The 25,969-nt window shown below is 42.0% G+C and overlaps 1 protein-coding gene across 1 annotated transcript; it reads left to right on the forward strand.

Moving 5' to 3' along the window:
• Positions 1-926: 926 nt before the first annotated feature.
• usp18.S (ubiquitin specific peptidase 18 S homeolog) lies at positions 927-19,614 on the forward strand. The gene is made up of 11 exons (XM_041587909.1): positions 927-995; positions 8,305-8,460; positions 9,949-10,045; positions 10,322-10,467; positions 12,131-12,210; positions 14,386-14,532; positions 14,608-14,703; positions 15,880-16,050; positions 17,931-18,062; positions 18,603-18,652; positions 18,863-19,614. Exons 2-11 carry the CDS (start codon positions 8,331-8,333, stop codon positions 18,909-18,911), a joined length of 1,098 nt encoding a protein of 365 aa, XP_041443843.1. The 5' UTR covers positions 927-995; positions 8,305-8,330; the 3' UTR covers positions 18,912-19,614.
• Positions 19,615-25,969: the final 6,355 nt, after the last annotated feature.

Raw genomic sequence — 25,969 nt, forward strand, 5'->3', positions numbered from 1 at the left:
GAGTAGAGTCCTGCACGGTAGTGATGTGCGGGTTGAGAAAAACTCGACCCACACCTGACCTTAAAGGAAAATTCAACCCCAACATTAAAAAAACCCTACCCCACTACCCTACATAGACCCCCTCCCCCCCAGCCTAAGTGTTACCCTGGGCAAATGCCCCTAACGTTTTACTTACCCTTCAGTGCAGATGCAGGCATCGGAGTTCACGGGCGCCATCTTCAGCCGCTTTGGAATGAGACCCACGTGGCGGCGCATGCACAGTTGGAGCAAGTTTCTGTTTCGCGACAGAGCACAAGTCACATGATTGGAGGCACCTGGGAAACTGACAATATGTCTAGCCCCATGTCAGATTTCAAAATTAAATATATAAAAATCCACTGCTGCTGGGTTTGGGTGTCCCACAGTTACTGGGGGTTGTTGTGCTGCTGTCACAGAGGGGGATCCAGTTCAGATTTGCTTGTCAGGGATTCAGAGTTCAGTATCCCGGACACAACTCTCTGACTGTGACCCCCAATTAGCCCAAACTCTGTCCCTTATGTCATGTTCTCACCCCTTTACACAATCAAACCACCCCCTAAATAATGTCATGATATTTGTATGTAAGGAAATATTCTTTGTGTTATTTTTATTGTCAAATGATCGCAATGGCACCAGCCATTATTCTCCTCTGCACAACTAAAGGGTTAAAGAGAGCAGCTGGGCGAGGCAGTTGAAGGGTTACCTGCCGTTTATCACCCATGGGAGAAAGGAGGGAACCCCAGAGAAAGGTGAGTGATTGTGGGTCGGCGGTGCCTGCGCTGCAACCCAGTAAGTTTCATTTTCATTGTATCAGGAGGGAGAAATGAAACCAAGGGAGGGGCGGGGCTAGTGTTTGAGTGATTGTGAGTGGGTGAGTGGGAGTGGGAGTTTATATAAGGAGGGTGAGCCACAGGCAAATCCCATATCTCCACACAAGGAATCCTAAAATCCAGAGTCAAGTCTAAATGTCTCCTTCTGTAAGTACCTCTCTGCTCCTCTCCTTGTCTCTCTCCCCTGAGCTGCCATACTCCATACTCATATACACTGACTGCACTTCATGTCTGATATAGGAGCTGCCATACTCCATACTCATATACACTGACTGCACTTCATGTCTGATATAGGAGCTGCCATACTCCATACTCATAAACACTGACTGCACTTCATGTCTGATATAGGAGCTGCCATACTCCATACTCATATACACTGACTGCACTTCATGTCTGATATAGGAGCTGCCATACTCCATACTCATATACATTGACTGCACTTCATGTCTGATATAGGAGCTGCCATACTCCATACTCATATACATTGACTGCATGTCATGTCTGATATAGGAGCTGCCATACTCCATACTCATATACACTGACTGCACTTCATGTCTGATATAGCAGCTGCCATACTCCATACTCATATACACTGACTGCACTTCATGTCTGATATAGGAGCTGCCATACTCCATACTCATATACACTGACTGCACTTCATGTCTGATATAGGAGCTGCCATACTTCATACTCATATACACTGACTACACTTCATGTCTGATATAGGAGCTGCCATACTTCATACTCATATACACTGACTACACTTCATGTCTGATATAGGAGCTGCCATACTCCATACTCATATACACTGACTGCACTTCATGTCTGATATAGGAGCTGCCATACTCCATACTCATATGCACTGACTGCACTTCATGTCTGATATAGCAGCTGTACTGTATCAACTTATATATAACGGTGACAGTCACACTGATGCCGAACAAAGGAATTAAAATGCTATTTTTACATGTTATTCAGCTTGTAGCAACAATACCTATGTTATTTCATTAGAAATACTTTAATAACAGCACAGGGTTTAACAGAACCATAATCACTCGTTGTTTTTTTACTCATTTTTTTCCTATTCTACTTACATACCTATATATTTATATTGAATATGGTCTCAAATGTAAATCTAAAATGCAGTCTTTTTTAAAATGTAATTGATTTTTTACTGAATTTATATTTTTTTAATTTAATGGATTGTGCTCAGCAATGAGGAGTAGTGATAGCGGTTTTGAAGTTGTTACGGATATTTGAGATATAAGGGAAAACAGCTGCCCATCCCCATGATGTCAAATATTTGTAATATTTGTGATAATTATTATTATTATATAACGGTTTATGTATTTAGTGTTTTCTAGTGCGGGAATGAAAATGAGATTTACAGATCAGACAATACGCGCTGATTACAGATGAGTGGTAAATTGGGTGCAGGATAAAAGATAGAAACAGAAACTGAAGACAGACACACAGATAAATAGGAAGCTACACAGATATAAAATATATAGACAAATACAAAGATAGTTAAATCAGATATGTAATAGATAAATGGACAAACGTGGAGCTTGACGATAGACAAACAGAAATGTAATTAGACAGATATGTAATAGGTGGAAAGATAAAGCGATAGATATTAAAGATAGATATATAGAGAGAGAGATTAAATATAGATAGAGAGAGATTAAATATATATAGAGAGAGAGAGCGAGAGAGAGATAGAGAGATGAAATATAGATAGAGAGAGAGCTAGAGAGAGAGCTAGAGAGAGAGCTAGAGAGAGAGAGAGAGAGAGAGAGAGAGAGAGAGAGAGAGAGAGAGAGAGAGAGAGATGGTTAGACCTCTCTATTATTCAGCATTTGTTTTATATGCAGTGGTCAGAATTTAGCAGTTCCGTGTAAAACTGGTTATACAAATAGTGGGTTTATAAGGTGCAGCCCCTTGAAGTCGAAATGGGGAAATGTGCGACTGCTGTGGCCAACCCTGCTGCTTCAGCTGCTACTAGTGCTAGTAAATCTGCCTCTAATGAGCAATTTGTTCTAAAGGCTATAGTAGATAATTTGTGTAGAATGTTCTGTTATAGATAGCTGGAATCTCAGCTAGAATCTCAGCTGCCATAAAGCAGGGCAGGACTGCTGCTTACAATGGGGATCAGATAGGATCTGTGCAGCCACTGGGACAGAATGTTCTGTTATACAGATAGCTAAAATCTCAGCTGCCATAAAGCAGGACAGGACTGCTGCTTACAATGGGGATCAGATAGGATCTGTGCAGCCACTGGGACAGAATGTTCTGTTATACAGATAGCTAGAATCTCAGCTGCCATAAAGCAGGACAGGACTGCTGCTTACAATGGGGATCAGATAGGATCTGTGCAGCCACTGGGACAGAATGCTCTGTTATACAGATAGCTAGAATCTCAGCTGCCATAAAGCAGGACAGGACTGCTGCTTACAATGGGGATCAGATAAGATCTGTGCAGCCACTGGGACAGAATGCTCTGTTATACAGATAGCTAGAATCTCAGCTGCCATAAAGCAGGACAGGACTGCTGCTTACAATGGGGATCAGATAAGATCTGTGCAGCCACTGGGACAGAATGCTCTGTTATACAGATAACTAGAATCTCAGCTGCCATAAAGCAGGACAGGACTGCTGCTTACAATGGGGATCAGATAGGATCTGTGCAGCCACTGGGACAGAATGTTCTGTTATACAGATAGCTAGAATCTCAGCTGCCATAAAGCAGGACAGGACTGCTGCTTACAATGGGGATCAGATAGGATCTGTGCAGCCACTGGGACAGAATGATCTGTTATACAGATAGCTAGAATCTCAGCTGCCACAAAGCAGGACAGGACTGCTGCTTACAATGGGGATCAGATAGGATCTGTGCAGCCACTGGGACAGAATGTTCTGTTATACAGATAGCTAGAATCTCAGCCATAAAGCAGGACAGGACTGCTGCTTACAATGGGGATCAGATAGGATCTGTACAGCCACTGGGACAGAATGTTCTGTTATACAGATAGCTAGAATCTCAGCTGCCATAAAGCAGGACAGGACTGCTGCTTCCAATGGGGATCAGATAGGATCTGTGCAGCCACTGGGACAGAATGCTCTGTTATACAGATAGCTAGAATCTCAGCTGCCATAAAGCAGGACAGGACTGCTGCTTACAATGGGGATCAGATAGGATCTGTGCAGCCACTGGGACAGAATGCTCTGTTATACAGATAGCAAGAATCTCAGCTGCCATAAAGCAGGACAGGACTGCTGCTTACAATGGGGATCAGATGGGGATCCGAGACTGGGTCTCGGAGCTTCTAAATATAAACATATATAACAATTGTAACTTGAATTGTAACTTGAACAGAAGTGACAGTATCCATTTAAAATGGATCTAGAAACTCTATCCCGTGTGTAAGTAAAGGGTGGCTCCTTTGCATAGAAAGGGAATTGAAAAGACTGACAATTTCCCAGTGGTTCCAGTGCTATAAACACAATGGGTGAAATATAACTATATACTGTATCTGTTACAGTATAAATGACTTACCCGTCAGGTTGGTGGTTACATTCAAGTAGGAAATATCAGCCAATCACAGGGCGAAGTCTAAATGTGCTGTTACATCATGTTCTGGATATGATTTCATGTAGACTGGACCGGTGCTGCTTAAAGTCAGAAGGAAATTAAAAGCTATTGCTCACGTCATTACTTGCATGGTAAATGCTTGTTAGTTGATAATTAATTAATTAATTAATTGATTAATTAATGTTCTGGCGGGGAGGGGGATTTTAGGGTTAGGGTCTGACATGTTATATATTTGCTTCAAGTTGACAAAACAACTGCTAAATGGTAACATGGTGCATCTGGCACATTTCCCACAATGCACTCTACCACTCCTAAGCTGCTCCTGGCACCCTTAAGCACAACTATCAGTCTCATGGGTGGGATGTGGGGGTTCCTGACATACCCCCTACTTTGCAAATCATTCAGCATTTGCAAGGCAGGGTCGTCATAACATCTTAGGAATCCCAGTGCTTAATAAGGTTGTCTACCTTTAAATTAACTTAGTATTGGTAGAGAGTGATATTCTTTATTATGTATAGTTTTTGAGTTATTTAGCTTTTTACACAGCAGCTCTCCAGTTTGCAATTTCAGCCATCTGGTTGCTAGGGTCCACATTCCCCTAGCAACCATGCATTCAATTAATTAAGAGACTGGACTATGTATAGGAGAGGGCCTGAATAGAAAGATGACAATAATGGGGTTATTTATCAAAATCCATTATTTTGTTATAAAAACTTTCGACCAAACTAGAATTCATGATTTGACCTTATTTATTATTTAAAAAGCTTGAATTTGTTGGATCTGGGAAAAACTCCATAAAATCAAGTGAAAATCTGAATCGTACGATTTTTTTTTTGCGATTTTTTTTCCCAAATCGCATAATAAATGGATTTTCAGGCTAATTCCAGCGCAGACCACAGAAACATGCAAATAGGATAGGGACCTCTCCCATTGACTTATGCAGTGTCGGACTGGCCCGGCGGGACACCGGGAAAAAACCCGGTGGGCCCCGACCCTCGTGGGCCCCCGCCGGGCCAGGGCCCCGACCCTCGTGGGCCCCCGCCGGGCCAGGTCCCCTCCCCCGATGCTTGTTTTTTTAAAAAAGAAGGGATCTTCATTGATGCGCAGTGTGCGCACGCGTGCCGATGGAGCGCCGTGTGCGCAAACACACAGAGGCGGCACCATGTGCGCATACGCATTGAGGGGCGCCGCACGGGGGGCCTGTAAGGGGGGCCCTGGAATGGAGTCCCGGTGGGCCCCGGGCCCCCCAGTCCGACCCTGGACTTATGTACAACCTCGGCAGGTCTGAGATGGTGGATTTTTGGATTCTGACTTTTTGCAGCCTCTGGCAATAATAAATCTCGAGAAATTCCATTTTTTTTTCACGATAAATTTGGATTTTATAGTAAAAAAAAAAACTAAACTTTCTTGAGTTTTTGGCATTCGGACTTTAATCAATAACCCCTTAAATGTGTAGCCTTGCAGAGCATTTGTTTTTTTAGATGGGGGTCAGTAACCCCCCCCAATTAAAAGCTGGAAAGCTTCCACCCCCTGATTTCACCCACTTGCCACCCCTCCCCTAAATGTTCTTACCCTAAATCTGAATTTTAATGCAGAATGGCATCAGAAAAACTTTCCTGTGCCACTTCTATGGCCCTTTAGGAAAGAAATAGATGGAAGCACTAGGAAACAACATGGTCAAACTCTTATTATTTTCATTGGACAAAAGGAAGAGAAAAACAGATGGTGTAGTTGCCCTTTAAGAGACCGACTTGGAAGCAGCTGCTATTATTATACTGCAAGTCCCTTGTTATATCCCGGCATATCAACTCTGTAATTTCATGCATTGATAATCTATATCAGTACCGACAAAATATGGATCAACATAGGGCTGGGGCAGTTAAGGTGCGGAGTCACAATAACTAGTTCTACTCTTGGACTTTAGTCAAGTTTTAATTCAGAGCAGAGGAAAATTCCTACACTCCCAGCCATAGGGCTCTTACACACGGCCGTTCCAACCTGCGCTCCCCTGCGTTCCGTTTTTTGGCGTTCAGCCGCAGGGGAGCGCAGGAATAGACGCAAGTCATTATTTGAAATGGGGCTGTACTCACTCAGGCGCGTGTAGGCGCCGAACGCAGGTTCAGACGCAACATGCTGCATTTTTCCTGCGTTCGGCGCCTACACGCGCCTGAGTGAGTACAGCCCCATTTCAAATCATGACTTGCGTCTATTCCTACGCTCCCCTGCGGCTGAACGCCAAAAAACGGAACGCAGGGGAGCGCGGGTCGGAACGGCCGTGTGTAAGAGCCCTTATAGATTAAGTAAATCAAAGCATGGGAGCTACAGGGGTTGTTCAACTTTAAATTAACTGTTAGTATGATATAGAGAGTGATATTCAGATACAATTTGCAATTGAGTTATTTAGCTTTATATTCAGCAGCTCTCTAGTTTGTAATTTCAGCATTCTGGTTGCTAGGGTCCAGATTCCCCTAGTAACCATGCATTGATTTGAATAAGAGACTGGAATATGAATAGGAGAGGTCTGAATGGAAAGATGAGGAATAAAAAGTAACAATAACAATACATTTGTAGCCTTACAGAGCATTTGTTTTATAGAAGGGGTCAGTGAGCCCCCCATTTGATAGCTGGAAATAGTTAGAAGGATGTGGCAAATAATTCAAAAACTATAAAAAAAAAAAAAATGAATGACCAATTGAGCAGTTTCTTAGAACTGGCCATTCTATAACATAGTAAAAGTTAACCACCCCTTTAAAGAGATACAGTCACTGTTTAACTCTGTAAATCTCTTAAAAGTATATAAAACAGCTATTTTTATTTTTCTCCATAACCTTTTGTGGGATTTAGGTATCACCAAATGAATGTGAAAAACACAGACAATGGGGGTTATTTACTAAACTCCGAATGCAAAAATCGTGATTTTTTATAATAAAATCTGACTTTTAAAAAATCACAAATTTTTTCTGAAATTTATTAAACCCAGAGGATGAAAAAGTCCGAATCTGAAAATCCGGCATCTCAGACCTGACGAGGTTTCATATAAGTCAATGGGAGAAGTCCCAATGATTTTTTGATGTGCGCTGGTTTTTTTTTTAGATTTTTCAGATGAAAATTTCCAAAAATTTTTCCCGCAAAGCAAATTTTGGGGAAAATGTAATAATAAATAAGGGTCAAAAAACCCGAGAGGATTTGATCGGAGTTTGTAGCAGAAAATATTGAGACAAATTCGGAAATAAATAAATAACCCCCAATGTTTACATTTTTATCAAACTATGTGTTACTGGTCCCTTAAAGGAGAACTAAACCCCCCACTGGCCCTCCTCCGTTGGCCCCACTCCCTGTCTCCCCCCTGCCTTCCCCCTGCGCAGTATTACCCCAGAATTATGTCACATATTGAAATAGTGACCGCACATGCAGAGTGAGTGCAGCGGAGCTCACGGGCGCCATCTTCTCTTCGGTGATCTTAGTGGTCGGCGTATTGGAGCATGCGCATTTGGAACAATCTTCCTGTTTGCGACAACTTCCTGCGCCTAAAGAGATGGAATTTGCTGAAGGGGAGGAAGAAGACACAAAGATGACAGAACAGTAGAGAAGAAGATGGCGCCCGTGAGCTCCACTGCTCTCACTTTGCATCAATCCCGTTGAGCTTTGGCCTCCATGGGCCCTTCCGTCCCAGCTCTGGGGTGTGTGTGGAGGGGGGAGGTTGGGGAACAGTTTGGCAGCAGCCAAAAGTTTGCAATTCCCGGGTGGAGTTGCAGTGGGGAGGTCTCTGCGGCTTGAGTTGAGGTCCCTTGAGGTGAAGGCCCAATAATTGACTGAACGATGAGCCTGTATAACTGCAGCACTAACCATGGCTATTATTTCCAGTAATAAGGTATGAGTCTTGGGGAAGGATGCAGGACGATGGATACGCCAGTTGCAGTTCTTTACTGGAAGAAGAGGAGGCCAACCAAGGCGACCAAGCGCAAGCAATATCTGCCCCTGTAGCCCGTTTGTCCTATAGTGGTGGGAGATTCAAAAATGGTAAGTAACCCATGGAAGGTCTCCCCCCATGAACTCCTTCAACTACAATAATTATAGGAAATATTATTTATATATAAATCAGCTGCCACCAATGCCCTGTATCTTCCAACCTCCTGCCTATTGTGCTGGTTATACAGCTAACCAATTAACCCACCAGTTCATGGGTTGGTTATCAATACAATCTGGTTGCCATAACCAGGCCTGTGTCTCTACCCAACCAACAAGAGACAATAAAAAACCAACAGCAAACTGTTCCAATGAGCCGCCAACAGAGAATCCACATAGACAGGAACACATGATGTCTAAAGGGTTTATGCCTCAGCATTTGACATTTTGCCCTGCAGCCTGGGAATATGCGTAATGGAAAAGTACCTAAAATAATGTGCTTCTTAGTTAGCCTAAAATTATCCCATGGCATATATATATATCATTTTTTTTTAATTTTAGTTTTATTACTGTCATCAAATCTCCTTACCTGGCTGGTTACACCAGTTACACCCAATTATAAATGCTTTAACCTATCATAGGCCTGTATATCTGCCTCTAGTCTTTCGATTTTTGTTTCTTTTTTGCTAAAATAGAATATGGAATATGTGGTGTGGAACAGTGATGTATCCCCTTCCAGGGGTACCCAGGGCACAAATAAGCACTCACCCCAAATATCCCCCTAACTGACCTTCAGACTGGGCCCCCTTAGCTCATAACAAGGTTACAGATATATAGAAACATTGGGGTGTCACCCTGCTATAGTTCCAGGGGTACCCAGGGTACAAATAAACACTCACCCCAAATCTCCCCCTAACTGACCTTCAGACTGGGCCCCCTTAGCTCATAACAAGGTTACAGATATATAGAAACATTGGGGTGTCACCCTGCTATAGTTCCAGGGGTACCCAGGGTACAAATAAGCACTCACCCCAAATCTCCCCCTATCTGACCTTCAGACTGGGCCCCCTTAGCTCATAACAAGGTTACAGATATATAGAAACATTGGGGTAACAGTCACCCTGCTATAGTTCCAGCGGTACCCAGGGTACAAATAAACACTCACCCCAAATCTCCCCCTAACTGACCTTCAGACTGGGCCCCCTTAGCTCATAACAAGGTTACAGATATATAGAAACATTGGGGTAACAGTCACCCTGCTATAGTTCCAGGGGTACCCAGGGTACAAATAAGTACTGACCCCAAATCTCCCCCTAACTGACCTTCAGACTGGGCCCCCTTAGCTCATAACAAGGTTACAGATATATAGAAACATTGGGGTAACAGTCACCCTGCTATAGTTCCAGCGGTACCCAGGGTACAAATAAACACTCACCCCAAATCTCCCCCTAACTGGCCTTCAGACTGGGCCCCTTAGCTCATAACAAGGTTATATGGAGTTTATAATCTAGATATAAATATATAACTAAAAACAAATGTTTTTGACATCAGCAGAATTCGCAATGTAAATCCTTTAAACTGACCTACTTTTTCCTTGAACAGGGGCAGTTGGGCTGTGCAATATTGGGGTACTCAACTGTCTCAATCCCCTGCTGCAAACTCTGTACATGAACCAGCACTTTACTGACATACTATGTGGGTAAGTATTTCTCAAGGAAATTCTCCGATTGCATAATAGAAAAAAGCAATCATAAAGGAAAGGTTGGCTAGAGTTCTAGTAACCCATGGCAACCTAACAGGCAGCATTTACTGGTCTATGTTTGAAAGCACATATCCAACATCTGATTGGTTGTTATGGTTTGCTAGAACTTGATTGATTGACTTCATTGATTGTCTAGAAAAGGGCATCGCCCCCATTTAATACCTTTCAGGGTGTAACTGCTGCATCACCTACTGGAGCATTTTCTCCCTGCAGGATTGGGCGCCCAAATGACAATATCCCTGCAGAGAGGAGGCTGCCGTATCAGCTGCTGGCCCTGTTTGAGGAGATGCAAAAGAGCAAGGAAGATGCTGTCGCCCCCTATGGATTCCTACGCTGCTTACAGATTCTTGACATAAGATGTGAGCCTAGGGGTGGCTTGGGGTCCGGAGGTTATTAAAGGGATGGTTCACCTTTCATTTAACTTTTAGTATGTTATAGAACGGCCAGTTTTAAGCAACTTTTCAAACGGCCATTTTTTTTATGGGTTTTTAATTCTTTGCCTTATTCTTCTTCTGACTCTTTCCCAGCACCGTTTCTGGGGAAGGAGCCGCCCCCCGCACCGACTTACCTGTAGGGAGGGGAGGCAGGAACACGATTGCGGAAATTCGGATCTTAAAGGTGCAGGAGCGGCTTTTTGCCACCCCTGGAATCCTCAGCTCGCCTCATTCGCGGAGCGCCCCTGCTCTTTCCAGCTTTCAAATGGGGGGGTCACTGACCCCATCTAAAAAAAAAAAACCCTCTGTAAGGCTACACAGTTATTTTCATTGCTACTTTTTATTCCTCCTCATTCTATTCAGACCTCTCCTATTCCTATTCCAGTCTCTTCAGTCTCTTATTCAATCAGTGCATGGTTGCTAGGGTAATTTGGACCCTAGCAACCAGATGGCTGAAATTGCAAACTGGAGAGCTGCTGAATAAAAAAGTAAATACAGGCAGTGTCAGACTGAGGGGCCCTCCACACCATCCCATGAGCCCCCCAGCCGCAAAGTCCTCTCTGCCAGCACCCCCGACCCTCACGTTCGTGCTAATGGACATAACTTTTCAGCGCGTCAGTACCAGGCCCGGATTTGTGCTCCAGCGCTCTTGCTCCTGCGTGAGGTAGTATGGGCGGGCGCTAGGACCATACGAACCGCGCGGCCTAGGGGCGCCCACCCAGCAAATCGTCGCTGGTCAGCACAACCAGGTCAGGGAGGGAGGTAAGGAGAGAGAGTGCAGGGAGCGGGTCTGGGCTCGTGGGGCCCAAAAGAGCCAGGGACTACCGGGTTTTTCTGACTCTGTATACAGGTTTAGGACCTGTTATCCAGAATGATTGGGACCTGGGGCTTTCTGGATAATGAATCTTTCTGTAATTTGGATCTTAATACCTTAAGTCTACTAGAAAATCATGTAAACATGAAAACGAATTGCAAATGGTCAAATTTAGGGGATACATTATTCACTATATAATACACAAGAGCCATGTGTATCCACTTAATTATACAGGTAATGGACCTGTTATCCAGAATCCTTGAGACCTGGGGCTTTCTGGATAATGGATCTTTCCGTAATTTGGATCTTCATACCTTAAGTCTACTAGAAAATCATATAAACATTAAATAAACCCAATAGGCTGGTTTTGCTTCCAATAAGGATTAATTATATTTTAGTTGGGATCAAGTACAAGTGACTGTTTTATTATCACAGAGTAAAAAGGAAATCGTTTTTAAAAACGTGGATTATTTGGATAAAATGGGAGTCTATGGGAGACGGCCTTTACATAATTTGGAGCTTTATGGATAATTGGTTTCTATATAATGGATCCCATACCTGTAATTAAAAAAAAAACAGAAATAAAAAATGAAAACCTATTGCAACTGGTCTCAGAATATCCCTCTCTACATCATACTAAAATATTATTTAAAGGTGAACGACCCCTGTAAAGGGGAGAATGGTCAGAGCTTCGGGGAGGACTATATAGGGGAGCATGAATTGAAAAGGGGAATGAACAAGCAAAAATCAATCTTTTCTGCATTATATTAATAGTATTTGAACAACATGATGCTGCCGACCTCCTGTTTGCGCTGTGGAATTTACTTCTTCAACAGATGCCCCACCCACACCTGGTACGTACCTGGGCTGTATGGGGACTTCTGGCTAGAGGAAGGGGGTTGTTCATTTTGACCTTTATTGCTTGGATGTAGAGGTCTGTAACCCTGGTAAATGGAAATGGTTAAAAAAAAAGTGGCATTTTGTATGTTTGTACACTGCACTTTTGGTTGTAAATTACTTCCTCTGTATAGAGGAACTGCCAGCCCCACTTACAACTACCAGGGACAGTCCCGATTTTGACAGCTCAACCCGCAGTTCCGGATTGTTACTGAAATGTCCCAACTTTGATCTCCTGCACTGAACAGCCAGAAAAAGATACAAAGTTTCTAAAACTGAATTAAATAAGAGGCCTTTGGCAGACAGCCCAGAACATGCGGCAGCTGCACGTAGATACATTTGTAACTATTTAAGACAAGCAAAGATACAATTGTAACTATTTAAGATAAGCAGGTCTCTCGGGGCAATTAACCTTTATTAGTAATAATTTACAAGCAGCGCAGAGACGGGTACTGCTCTCAATAGCAATTATATTTAAAAGCAGCATTAAATGTGTTGCAAGTGTTCAATTTGAATTGTTTTCAATCATTATGTCAGATAAACCGTTGGGTAAACATCCTGTTTAAAAAACACTTATTTCTACAGTTTGTCCTTCATGTTGGCAGCTGTGCACAAGGGCCCGTTGTTACTCACAGATAAGAAAAGTAAATGTACTTTATGCTTTAGTGCAGCAGCTTACATTACACTTACATCAAGATCAATGTTAATCCAACACAAATATTGGCACTTCCGTTACACTGATGCCAACAGCTTTCCTTGGAAAATTACCCTTGAAGGATAAGAGAAATTAAAGGCATGGGATAATCCTATAATACCTCCCTGATGCCTTTAAAAAGCATAAATATTTGTTTGAAATGCTGCACAATATACTGATTATATATAAACAGAGGATACTAATATACTGTAAGTGTGTTCTAGCGGTGTAGATGCCTTTGAATGAATAATGATTGTTTTTTTTAGTTGAAATGCTCTTTGTTAACCAGAAGGTGGCACCCGCACAATACTATTTCCAAATGTTCTGGCTTTCTACAATTACGCAGCTTGTTTATATAAACTATAGTAGTACTTATCTGTTATCTACTGTGTATCCTGTGCTTGAATGGCTGCCCCCATGGCTACACAGCAGCTTGTTTATATAAACTATAGTAGTACTTATCTGTTATCTACTGTGTATCCTGTGCTTGAATGGCTGCCCCTATGGCTACACAGCAGCTTGTTCATATAAACTATAGTAGTACTTATCTGTTATCTACTGTGTATCCTGTGCTTGAATGGCTGTCCCCATGGCTACACAGCAGCTTGTTTATATAAACTATAGTAGTACTTATCTGTTATCTACTGTGTATCCTGTGCTTGAATGGCTGTCCCCATGGCTACACAGCAGCTTGTTTCTATAAACTATAGTAGTACTTATCTGTTATCTACTGTGTATCCTGTGCTTGAATGGCTGTCCCCATGGCTACACAGCAGCTTGTTTATATAAACTATAGTAGTACTTATCTGTTATCTACTGTGTATCCTGTGCTTGAATGGCTGTCCCCATGGCTACACAGCAGCTTGTTTCTATAAACTATAGTAGTACTTATCTGTTATCTACTGTGTATCCTGTGCTTGAATGGCTGCCCCCATGGCTACACAGCTGCTTGTTTATATAAACTATAGTAGTACTTATCTGTTATCTACTGTGTATCCTGTGCTTGAATGGCTGCCCCCATGGCTACACAGCAGCTTGTTTATATAAACTATAGTAGTACTTATCTGTTATCTACTGTGTATCCTGTGCTTGAATGGCTGCCCCCATGGCTACACAGCAGCTTGTTTATATAAACTATAGTAGTACTTATCTGTTATCTACTGTGTATCCTGTGCTTGAATGACTGCCCCCAGGGTTACACAGCAGCTTGTTTATATAAACTATAGTAGAGTTTCTGAAGCAAACACACCAGTTGTGCCAGTGTAGGGCAAGTAAAACATTATATTTTCATGACTTTAAATCACTTTTTTGATGTTACTGTTCCTTTAATAATTATAATAAAGAATGATTTATGACCGCCAGTTGGCACCGTTCCATAATTATGCCCATTGCATAATTACAAGTGAGACTCCCTCTGTTAACTCTGTCTCTGTTTTAGGCAAAGAGACTGAGGACACTTTATTCCATCAAACTTAAAGAATTCATGACGTGCCACAAGTGCTCCCATGAAAAGTCCAGTGATATGGAAGTCCTGACAATTCCATTACCAGTTCCCCACTCCAAATACCACGGGACATTGCCCCTGGTGAGTACATACTAGGGCTCATTGATAACCACAAGCACAAGGGCCGTCTTGCTATTTTTTGTTTATTCTTTTCAGCAACGGGCGCTCTGGAGGTTCTTTAAGCCACAAGAGATAAGAGAAGAGAATAAAAGCTTCTGCCCAAAGTGTGAGGAAACCACAGCAGGACAGAGGGTAACACAAAGCCTTTTTATTATATGAAACACAGTCATTAACCTGAGAATTAGCTCAGGCAAACAGTGTGCTATCTGGCCATACGCCTGGTTGTAGAACAAACTAAGTAGTGGTCAATCTAGTATAGGTAAATTTTACCTATACTAGATTGAGAGTAGAGAGGTTTATCTGAAGAAGCTGCTCGGATGAGTAGTGAAACGTCTTCTTGATTACTCAGCAAGTCCAGTTGTTTTAAAATTTACCTGTTCTAGATATACCATGACCTGGATGAGTGAAAATCTTCATAGTCATAAGTAGTGGTCAGTTTGGACACTGAGGGCAGAGACACATGTTCAGATTCGGGGAGATTAGTCGCCCTCACGAGGAAACTTCATGCGACTTTGGAAAACGAAGCGCTCCGAGTGCCATCCCGCCGGGGTTTTATATTCTAGCCTGCGGGAAGGCAGTTCGGGGAGATCAGTCAGGCGACTAATCTCCCCGAATCTGACCATGTGTCTCTGCCCTAAAATCTCTGAAAATGGTTAATAGTTCCCCAAATGACCAGAAGATGGGCTATCAAAGCAGTTGGAGCAGCCAAGGGTGGAATATCATGGCTCATACGAGTTCATTAGCCTCCCAACATGTCCAGTAAATTCACAGATATATGGAAAATGGTGTCCTTTGAGTTAGGACATGAAAGATTAAAAATGTAACCAAACAGTTGCCAATGAGTAGTGATCTGACCATAAAAGAACCAATGAGGACCACCGCTTCCCAATGGATTCCTTATCTATAGTACCGGTCAGCCAGGCTGTCATTCCGGCCTTGTACAATGACCGAAGTTCTCCAAGCTCTCCAATTAATCCAAGGTATGGCCACCATTATAATGAGCCTTTAGTAATTGTCTGATAGTTAGAAAGCAGGCTGTGTAGGAGACGTTCTGGAAATTGAGATAAGCCAGAAATATTGTCTTCACCATAAATGGTCCAAATATACAAATATTTACACAATATACTTTGTTCCTTTGGAGACTATTGGCTAAACATGGCTTAATAACATCATATACAGTAGAGACAGGATTTGGAGCAACTATGAGCCAGGTTGGAGAGGGGACTTCAAGTAAATACAATTCATAACCAAACACTGAGATTATCTGGATTTCTTGTACCTTAGCTTCCCTTTTCACATGCTTTGTAGGTTCTCCGGTTCCTGTGTCTTCCTCAGACTCTGACAATACACCTGAAACGCATCAGCACAAGAAAGTCCAACCAATTACAGAAGATAAACAGAACATTGTCTTTCCCGTCCACACTAGACTTGAGTGATGTGCTGGATCAGGAGCAGTTCCCAGAACAGGAACATGCTCAGGTACATCAACCTGGGCCAAAGAATTGTGTTAAAGGATGAGTAAACCTTTAAGAAAGAGGCTGCTCTGATGTTCTTCTGCTTAGGGAAACATTTTTTAACTGTTTCCCTAAGCAGAAGAACATCAGAGCAGCCTCTTTCTTTCTCCTGACAACTTCCTTGACTACTTGGTGGTCAGACTGGTCAGAAACTGACCAGCAGGTGGAGCTGTTGGAACAAAATTCATTCATATTAACAGCACATGTATCCCTTAATACAGGGATCCCCAACCTTTAGAACCCGTGAGCAACATTCAGAAGTAAAAGGAGTTGGGAGCAACACAAGCATGAACAATGTTCCTGGGATGCCAAATAAAGGCTGTGATTGGCCATTTAGTAGTCCCTATGTGGCTTGGCAACCTACATTGAGGGTCTGTTTGGCAGCACACCTGGTTTTTAGGCAACTAAAACTTGCCACCAAGCCTGGAATTCAAAAATAAACACCCACTTTGAGGCCACTGGGAGCAACATCCAAGGGGTTGGAAAGCAACATGTTGCTCACGAGCTACTGGTTGGGGATCACTGCCTTTATATCTTGGAAGTCATGTGACTTGTGCTCTGATAAACTTCAATCACTCTTTACTGCTGTACTGCAAGTTGGAGTGATATCAACCCCCTCCCTTTTCCCCCCCAGTAGCCAAACAAAAGAACAATTGGAAGGTAACCAGATAGCAGCTCCCTAAAGGTGGCCATACACGGGCCGATAAAAGCTGCCGACAGACCAAGTCGGCAGCTTATTGGCCCGTGTATGGGGGCCCCCGACGGGCTTCCCCGATCGAGATCTGGCCGAAAGTCGGCCAGATCTCGATCGGATGGGGTTAAAAATCCCGTCGGATCGCGGCCGCATCTGTTCGTTGATGCGGTCCCGCGATCCGACCGCCCGTTTGGCGAACGCTAGGATCCGATCGTTGGGCCCTAGGGCCCACGATCGGATCAGCCCGATATTGCCCACCTCAAGGTGGGCATATCGGAGGGAGATCCGCTCGTTTGGCGACATCGCCAAACGAGCGGATCTATCCGTGTATGGCCACCTTAACACAATAACACAAGATAACAGCTGCCTGGCAGAGCTAAGAACAACACTCAATAGTAAAAGCCCATGTCCCACTGAGACACATTCAGTTACATTGAGAAGGAAAAACAGCAGCCTGCCAGAAAGCATTTCTCTCCTATAGTGCAGGCACAAGTCACATGACATGGGGCAGCTGGGAAATTGACAATATGTCTAGCCCCATGTCAGATTTCAAAATTGAATATAAAAAAATCTGTTTGCTCTTTTGAGAAATGGATTTCAGTGCAGAATTCTGCTGGAGTAGCACTATTAATTGAAATAAACATGTTTTCCGATGACAGGATCCCTTTAACTTTTAAGAACCCTCACCTTAGATAAACACAGGCTAGGATATACCAAGAAGAAAAGGTGTTTCAACCAACATGACCAAAAGTCCCTAACTAAATCATGGATGTTCCAGCTGTTCCCACGACATCTTTGAGGAGCCTTTAGTTGTTGATTGACATTGCAAACACCCAGGTCCGGACTGAGAATTAAAATAGGCCCTGCCATTTCAGGTACACAGAGCCCCAATAAGCCCACATAGAGGCCCGAACAGCCCCCACCAGCCCACTAAATACTGACTTTCTATGGCACCATATAGCAGCCCCTCTGGCATTTGCCAGAACCCACAGATTGCCAGTCCGGGCCTGCAAACACCCAGCATTTTTATATAGAGAAACGTAAAATTATTTTGACCAAAAAGTCAAAAGAGTCCAAAGCTGTCTCTGCCTCTCAGGGTGGTCACAGTTATACAATCCCATTTACAAGGATAATACTTTTTTTGCTTCCAGTCAGAATTCAAGTACAGACTTTTTGCTGTTATCGCCCACTCCGGAACAGCCAGCTACGGTCACTATTGTGCCTATATCAACAGCTCAAAGGACAAGAAGTGGTACTGCTTTAATGACTCCAGCATTTGCAAGGTGAGAGATCTATGTGTAATGGTGTTACCCTTGTGGTGTAACCTTAGCAGGTAGGTTCTGTTTGATGGTCTTTTTATTCCAAGATATTAAGGGATACATAATATGAATGAATTTTGTTCCAACAGCACCACCTGCTGGTCAGTTTCTGACCAGTCTGACCACCAAGTAGTCAAGGAAGTTGTAAGGAGAAAGAAAGAGGCTGCTCTGATGTTCTTCTGCTTAGGAAAGATGTGAGAAAGGTTTCTAATTGTTTTCCTAAGCAGAAGAACATCAGAGCAGCCTCTTTCTTTCTCCTGACAACTTCCTTGACTACTTTGTGGTCAAACTGGTCAGAAACTGACCAGCAGGTGGCGCTGTTGGAACAAAATTCATTCATATAAACAGCACATGTATCCCTTAATATCTTGGAATAAAAATAAAATAAATAATGAATGTAAATCATTATTTATTTGATTAGAATTAGAATGGCACGCTCATCAATTTGACATTCACTTTTAAAGGTTTACTTAATCTTTAATCAGATTTGCGTATGTCTTTTAGGTATCCTGGGATGATGTGAAATGCACCTATGGAAACATGGACTTTCACTTGTAAGTACAAGAAGAAGAGGGGGGCATCTCCTTGCACATTTACGCATTTGTTTGCTGGGGACGCTTGTCTTAACATTTTGCCGTCCAACGTGGCAGATCCAAGGTTGCTTAGAATTACAATGTCTTTAATCAGGCAAAATTTAATTTTTAGGTTTACTTACCCTTTAAACCTGTTACTGTATTAACATGAACCTGTGCCTTTCCTTTCAGTGGTGCGACAGCCTGTCTATTAGTCTATACACAGGGAGATGAGAATTAGGGACGCCAATGCTACAGGATGACATACAAAGTCCCAATCAATTCAGAACACGGAATCCGTCTTGAATTATCCTGGTTCAGGGATAAATACGTAATGAAGCTGCTAATCACCATTCTTTTTATATGGAATGTAAATGTGAAGCCAAACAACTGAATTGTCAACTGAAATGTCAACATCAGATACTGATACCTGGAAATGAGACTTTCCGATTGGTCGCTATGAGTTACTAGATGTGGAGCTAAGCTCCTACCATTGGTTCAGATACTCGCTCTTAGGAAGTGACATCACTTGGATTGTGAAAACAAAAGAAGAAAACTTGAGAGGACCCCTGGCTACAACCATTGAACCCTTGTATCAAAGGCCGCAAGACAAAGCCTTCCTTTAAGAGATGCCATTATACATCCATCATTTTCTTCAGGGATGTTTAACCCATGGGTCAAGCCCAAAAACAGGTCATTAGGTTGGGTCTCCAGGATCCCTCTAAATAGTGTAAAATGCCTTTATAAAACAGAACATAATTATTATAACAAGGTACTTATCTAACTGAGAGCCATTTTTGGGTCACAAAGCTCATTTTGGGCCAATAAAAAAAGAACAGGCTCAAGCCTCATGTTAAAATATAGGCAAGGTTGACTGTTACCCCAATGTTTCTATATATCTGTAACCTTGTTATGAGCTAAGGGGGCCCAGTCTGAAGGACAGTTAAGGGGAGATTTGGGGTGAATGTTTATTTGTACCCTGGGTACCCCTGGAACTATAGCAGGATGACACCCCAATGTTTCTATATATCTGTAACCTTGTTATGAGCTAAGGGGGCCCAGTCTGAAGGTCAGTTAGGGGGAGATTTGGGGTGAGTGCTTATTTGTACCCTGGGTACCCCTGGAACTATAGCAGGGTGACTGTTACCCCAATGTTTCTATATATCTGTAACCTTGTTATGAGCTAAGGGGGCCCAGCCTGAAGGCCAGTTAGGGGGAGATTTGGGGTGAGTGCGTATTTGTGCCCTGGTTACCCTGTCTGTGTGGGCCCAGAAACAAAGGTTCAACCGCTCAGAGGGCTTAACCCTTAAAGGATAAATAAACCTATAAAATAAGTGAATGTAAAATTGATGAGAGTGCTATTCTAAGCCCTTTTGTCATTTACATTCATTATTTATTTTCTTTTTATTCCAAGATATTAAGGGATACATGTGCTGTTAATATGAATGAATTTTGTTCCAACGGCGCCACCTAGGGGTCGTCACAAATTGGAAATTGTCAGGAGAAAGAAAGAGGCTGCTCTTCCGATATTCTTCTACTTAGGAAAGATTTAAGTCTAGTAACTATTGATTTACAGACTGCATTTAAATTGCTATTGTTCGCTCTACTTTAAACTGCTTTCACCAGAACTGTCAGTATTTATCTAGAAATTGATAAAAAAAAAGTTAGGCAAAACAATAGAAGCCTGATATGTGAAGTGCCATTTTGTAACACTGGGTGCTCATTTAAAGCAGAGAGGCTGCAGTTTCACTGTCCAAGAAACAGCTTTCTGCTTTTATATGCAGATGGGGATTTTTCAAACAAACTAAAGCCTACAAATAATCATGACTATAAAAGCTGTATTTTCCATACTGTACTTACTGTACCAGCCAGAGGTTCAGCAGCCTTCACAGTAGCCCCAACAGCTCCCCATCTTGGTTCTTATTACGCATCTGTTGTGTGTCAGTGGCACTGCACATGCTCAGTGGTCTCTGGGCTGCTTAGGGTCATTGAAAACATCAAGCGGAAATAGTAATGGGAAGGGTGTTTGATCATATAAAGGAGAACTAAAGCCTAACTAAAGAAGTAGCTAGAAATGTTGTACATTATGTTTTGTGCTTGTGTACCAGCCCAAGGCAACCACAGCCCTTTAGCAGTAAAGATCTGTGTCTCCAAAGATGCCCCAGTAGCTCCCCATCTTCTTTTCTGCTGATTCACTGCACATGCTCTGTGCTGCTGTCACTTACTGAGCTTAGGGACCCACTCACAATATACAGTACACATAGAATAGAAATGTCACAATATAAGGCTGATTAGTAATTAATACACATAATTACTACATGGCAGCACAGAAACCAGTGCAATTAGCATCAGAATTTAATAATCAGCAAACCTGTAGCATCAGCTTATATTATAGCCAGGGAAGCTCATTTTCTGCTAGATAATTAGTGACGAGCCCTAAGCTTAGCTTCTCAACAGCCAATCAGAGCCCACTGAGCATGTGAGTGTCACAGACACTTTCCAAGATGGTGACCCCCTGTGACAAGTTTGAAGTCCTGGATCATTGCTGCTATTGACAAATAAGTTCACTATATATATCATGGCTTTATAGCCACATTAATTTTTAGGGTTTAGGTCTCCTTTAAATACCAAACCAGGTTTTGTGAATGGAAGCAGCAGTTATGACTTTATTTATTATCATTAAAATCGTGACATTTCTATTAAAATATTTAGTTAAAGGATAATATCATTTATACCATTATACCATTGTGTTGTGTGCTAGATGGATTTCTTTTTCTTGGCACCCTTCGCTAGTTAGTTAGTTGGTTAATGTGCCTAAAACTCTTGTCCTGCTGAGCCTCTTTGTGCCTTTTACAGCTTTGCAATACAGGTATGGGACCTGTTATCCAAAATGCTCGGGACCTGGGGTTTTCCAGATAAGGGATCTTTCTGTAATTTTTCATACCTTAAGTCTACTATAAAATCATATAAACATTAAATAAACCCAATAGGCTGGTTTTGCCTCCAATAAGGATTAATTATATCTTAGTTGGGGTCAAGTACAAGCTACTGTTTTATTATTACACAGAAAAAGGAAAGTATTTTAAAAATTTTGGATTATTTGGATAAAATGGAGTCTAAATGAGATGGCCTTTCTGTAATTCCGAGCTTTCTGGATAGCGGGTTTCCGGATAACGGGTCCAGTACCTATACAGATAATCAGCAGAGAACAATGATAGAGCAAGGCGCAGACGCAGAGCTCAATCTGAAGCTTTGGCACAATAGATTTGTTACTTGAGATACTCACTTGAATTATATATATATTATTAGTATATTATTTACTGTCCATTTATAATGGGCCTTCATGTGCCTGAGAAGTCTACAAAAGACCGTGAATGAGCAAAATAATGTGCAATCATAATAAAAGGTTTCATTCTGGGTGTTGCTTTTTTTCCTTGGGGTACTCGAGAGAATAATTGTCTTCCATAATGGCAACCACATCCACTAATTGGCAAAAAATGAATATTATTTAAAGGAGTGGTTCACCTTAAAGTTAACTTTTAGTATGTTATAGAATGACCAATTCTAAGCAACTTTTCAATTGGTCTTCATTATTCATTTCTGCCTTCTTCTCTTTCTAATTTTCAAATGGGGGGGGGTCACTGACCCCATCTAAAAAAACAAATGCTCTGTAAGGCTACAAATGTATTGTTATTGCTACTTTTATTACTTATTCATCTTTCTATTCAGACCTCTCCTATTCATACTTCAGTCTCTTATTAAAATCAGTTTAGGGTCCAAATTCCCCTAGTAACCATGCATTGATTTGTATAACAGACTGGAATATGAATAGGAGAGGACTGAGTAGAAAAATGAATAATAAAAAGTAGCAATAACAATAAATGTGTAATTTTACAGAGTATTTGTTTTTAGATGGGGCCAATGACTCCCATTGGAAAGCTGGAAAGAGTCAAAAGAAGAAGGCAATTATTTTTAAAAAAATTATAAAAAATAAAAAATGAAGACCAATTGAAAAGTTGCTTAGAATTAGCCATTCTATAACATACTAAAAGTTAACCTAAAGGTGAACCAGTCTTTTAACACACCCTAAGTGAATCTAAAATAGATGAGTTATTCTATTCTAACAGCGCCACCTGCTGGTCAGTTTCTGACCAGTCTGACCACCAAGTAGTCAAGGAAGTTGTCAGGAGAAAGAAAGAGGCTGCTCTGATGTTCTTCTGCTTAGGAAAACAATTAGAAACCTTTCTCAAACCTTTCCTAAGCAGAAGAACATTAAAGCAGACTCTTTCTGTCTCCTTACTTTCTTGAAGTAAAAGATAAGTGCCCTGTAGACTTGGGAAAAGCTTTTATTGTGCGGTGTTGCTTTAAGAGTCCAACCCTGAAATGGCTAAACTACAGCTAAAACCATGCAAAGGTTTATATTCCCTTTAAGGAATATATTTCATAAATTAAAAAGCCTATCTGATTATTTTTTTATGTAACAGTGAACTACTTTACTCCCTAGAACAGGGCTAATGTGGACTACAGCTCCCATCATCCTCAGCTTCTGGGGTTTGTAACACTTCCAGACATCTATATCTATAAAAATTAACAGTTTACTTCACTTTGGCTGGTGGGGCCCCTCCTTGTTTCCCTGGAGAAACCTTTGTTCTGAACACTGATCTGCATTTTTAGGCTTTTTTCCCCTCTCTGGGAAATTAACATGAGAATATGCAATGACATCACCATGGCGGCATTTGATTGGCTGTAAGGCACCAAATAACTAGTATTTTGCATTTAATTTGGAACATGTGCTGAAAGAACAGGGGGTTTAGCAGCGTGTGACGGGTAGAGCAACAAAAAGCTTATCCCCCCTGCCAAGGGGCTGCTGTCTACACTGTAGGTTTTTGATTTAAAGGAGAACTAAACGTGAGCAAAAAATACACCTTAGGGCTTTAGCACACTGGCAGATTCGGGGACTTTGGAAATCGAAGCGCCGCGAGTGCATTGGCGCAGGCGATTTTTCATTTTAGCAGGTGGAAGGCAGGGAGAAGGCAGTTCAGGGAGATTGTCGCCCCGAAGAAGAGGCGATAAGTCGCCAGGTGACTAAGGGGCCAATTCACAAAGGGTCGAATATCGAGGGTTAACCCTCGATATTTGACTGGGAATTAAAGTCCTTCGACTTCGAATATCGAAGTCAAAGGATTTTAGCGCAAATAGTGCGATCGAACGATCAAAGGATTATTCCTTCGATCGAATGACTCGAAGGATTTAAATCCAAAGATCGAAGGAATATCCTTCGATCAAAAAAACTTAGGAAAGCCTATGGGGACCTTCCCCATAGGCTAACATTGAGTTCGGTAGCTTTTAGATGGCGAACTAGGGGGTCGAAGTTTTTTCTTAAAGAGACAGTACTTCGACTATTGAATGGTCGAACGATTTTTAGTTCGAATAGTTCGATTCGAAGTCGTAATCGAACGTCGTAGTAGCCCATTCGAATGGTCGAAGTAGCCCAAAAAACACTTCGAAATTCGAAGTATTTTTACTTCGAATCCTTCACTCGCAGTTCGTGAATCGGCCCCCATATCTCCCCGAATCTGCCGTGTTTTAAAGCCCTTATGTTTTGGGACATCTTACCCATATTTATAGTAATTGTATATGAATTAGGGTCTCATTGAGCCCCTATACCAGAATGAAAGGCTAATTGGGCAGGAGAAGGCTGATATTATGGCCTTTGGTGCTGTAAATTAGTGACACACATGACTGGACAGCATCCTCCGCTCCTTGTTTATTGGGGCAGTGATGAGGCAATTATGGTACAAGGCTGTAACATTAGCGCCTGACAGTTTCATGTCCAGCTCTGATGGATGACAGATAGTTATTACATTATACACACCACTCGCCCAAACAAGAACATGTTGCTCACAAACCCCTTGGATGTTGCTCCCAGTGTTATTAAAAGCAGGTGCTTTTTTTTAAATTCCAGGCTCGGAGATAAGTTTTGGTTGCATAAAAACCAGGGGTACTGACAAACAGAGCCTCCTGTAGGCTACTAGTCCATATAGGGGCTACCAGTCCATATAGGGGCTACCAGTCCATATAGGGGCTACCAGTCCATATAGGGGCTACCAGTCCATATAGGGGCTACCAGTCCATATAGGGGCTACCAGTCAAACAGTCGATAACAGCCCTAATTTGAAGTCCCCATGCAGTGGTGTAACTACCAGGGGAGCAGGGCGTGCGTTTGGAACAGGGCCCGCACCCCCGCAGGACCACGCCAGGGCCCGTCCCCGCCTAGTTACGTTGCTGTCCCCTTGGACTTTTTCCTGCTTGTGTTATCTGCTTGTGTTATTCACCAACTCTTTTTTATATTTAAATGTGGCTCACGAGTAAAAAAGGTTTGGGGACCCCTGGCCTACAGGAATAAATGAAACCGCTAATTCTGCACAATCCCTAATTCCTCCATTGATTTAGAACTGAGAAAACACACCGAGGAGTGCAACTACAACTCCCAGAAATCTTTCTCTGTCCTTTTATTTCAACGGCACGTGGTATAACTAAAAGCAAAACACACCTGGATATAAAGAACTAATCATATAACCTAATTGTCATGTAATCACAGAACATACAGCAATTGTAGGTGTTATAGTAGTGGTATGGGATTCCTTATCCGGAAACCATTCATCCAGAAAGCTCCGAATTACGGAATGGCCGTCTCCCATGGACTTCATTTTATTTAAATAATCCACATTTTTAAAAATGATTTCCTTTTTCTTTGTAATAATAAAATAGTAACTTGTACTTGATCCCAACTAAGATATAATTAATCCTTATTAAAGCAAAACCAGCCTATTGGGTTTATTTAATGTTTATAGGATTTTCTAGTAGATTTAAGGTATGAAGATCCAAATTACAGAAAGATCCCTTATCCGGAAAACCCCAGGTCCCAAGCTTTCTGGATAATGGGTCCCTCCCATACCTGTAATAAAACAGTAACTTGTACTTGATCCCAACTAAGATATAATTAATCTTTATTGGAAGGAAAACTGGCCTATTGGGTTTATTTAATGTTTATATGATTTTCTAGTAGACTTGAGGTATGAAGATCCAAATTACGGAAAGTTCCTTAATCCAGAAAGCCCCAGTTCCTGAGCATTCAGGATAACAGATCCTATACCTGTATAAATCCAGTGGGAATGAGAGATGAATGTACACTGGGAATGATGTACCCCCCGTTGGTGGGAACTCCTCATATTTTATCCTCATATTTTACGTTATTTATTATGATACACAAGACTCAGTGTGTCACGTGACCAGGGT

This window comes from Xenopus laevis, chromosome 3S, assembly GCF_017654675.1.
Source record: "Xenopus laevis strain J_2021 chromosome 3S, Xenopus_laevis_v10.1, whole genome shotgun sequence".
NCBI lineage: Eukaryota > Metazoa > Chordata > Amphibia > Anura > Pipidae > Xenopus > Xenopus laevis.

Bases quoted from the DNA above. Each gene is read 5' to 3' on its own strand.
- usp18.S (XM_041587909.1), top strand. From the start codon at position 8,331: ATGCAGGACGATGGATACGCCAGTTGCAGTTCTTTACTGGAAGAAGAG. The intron at 16,051-17,930 runs GTACATCAACCT...TTTTGCTTCCAG, and splicing joins CAGAACAGGAACATGCTCAG to TCAGAATTCAAGTACAGACT. The intron at 18,653-18,862 runs GTAAGTACAAGA...CTTTCCTTTCAG, and splicing joins GGAAACATGGACTTTCACTT to TGGTGCGACAGCCTGTCTAT.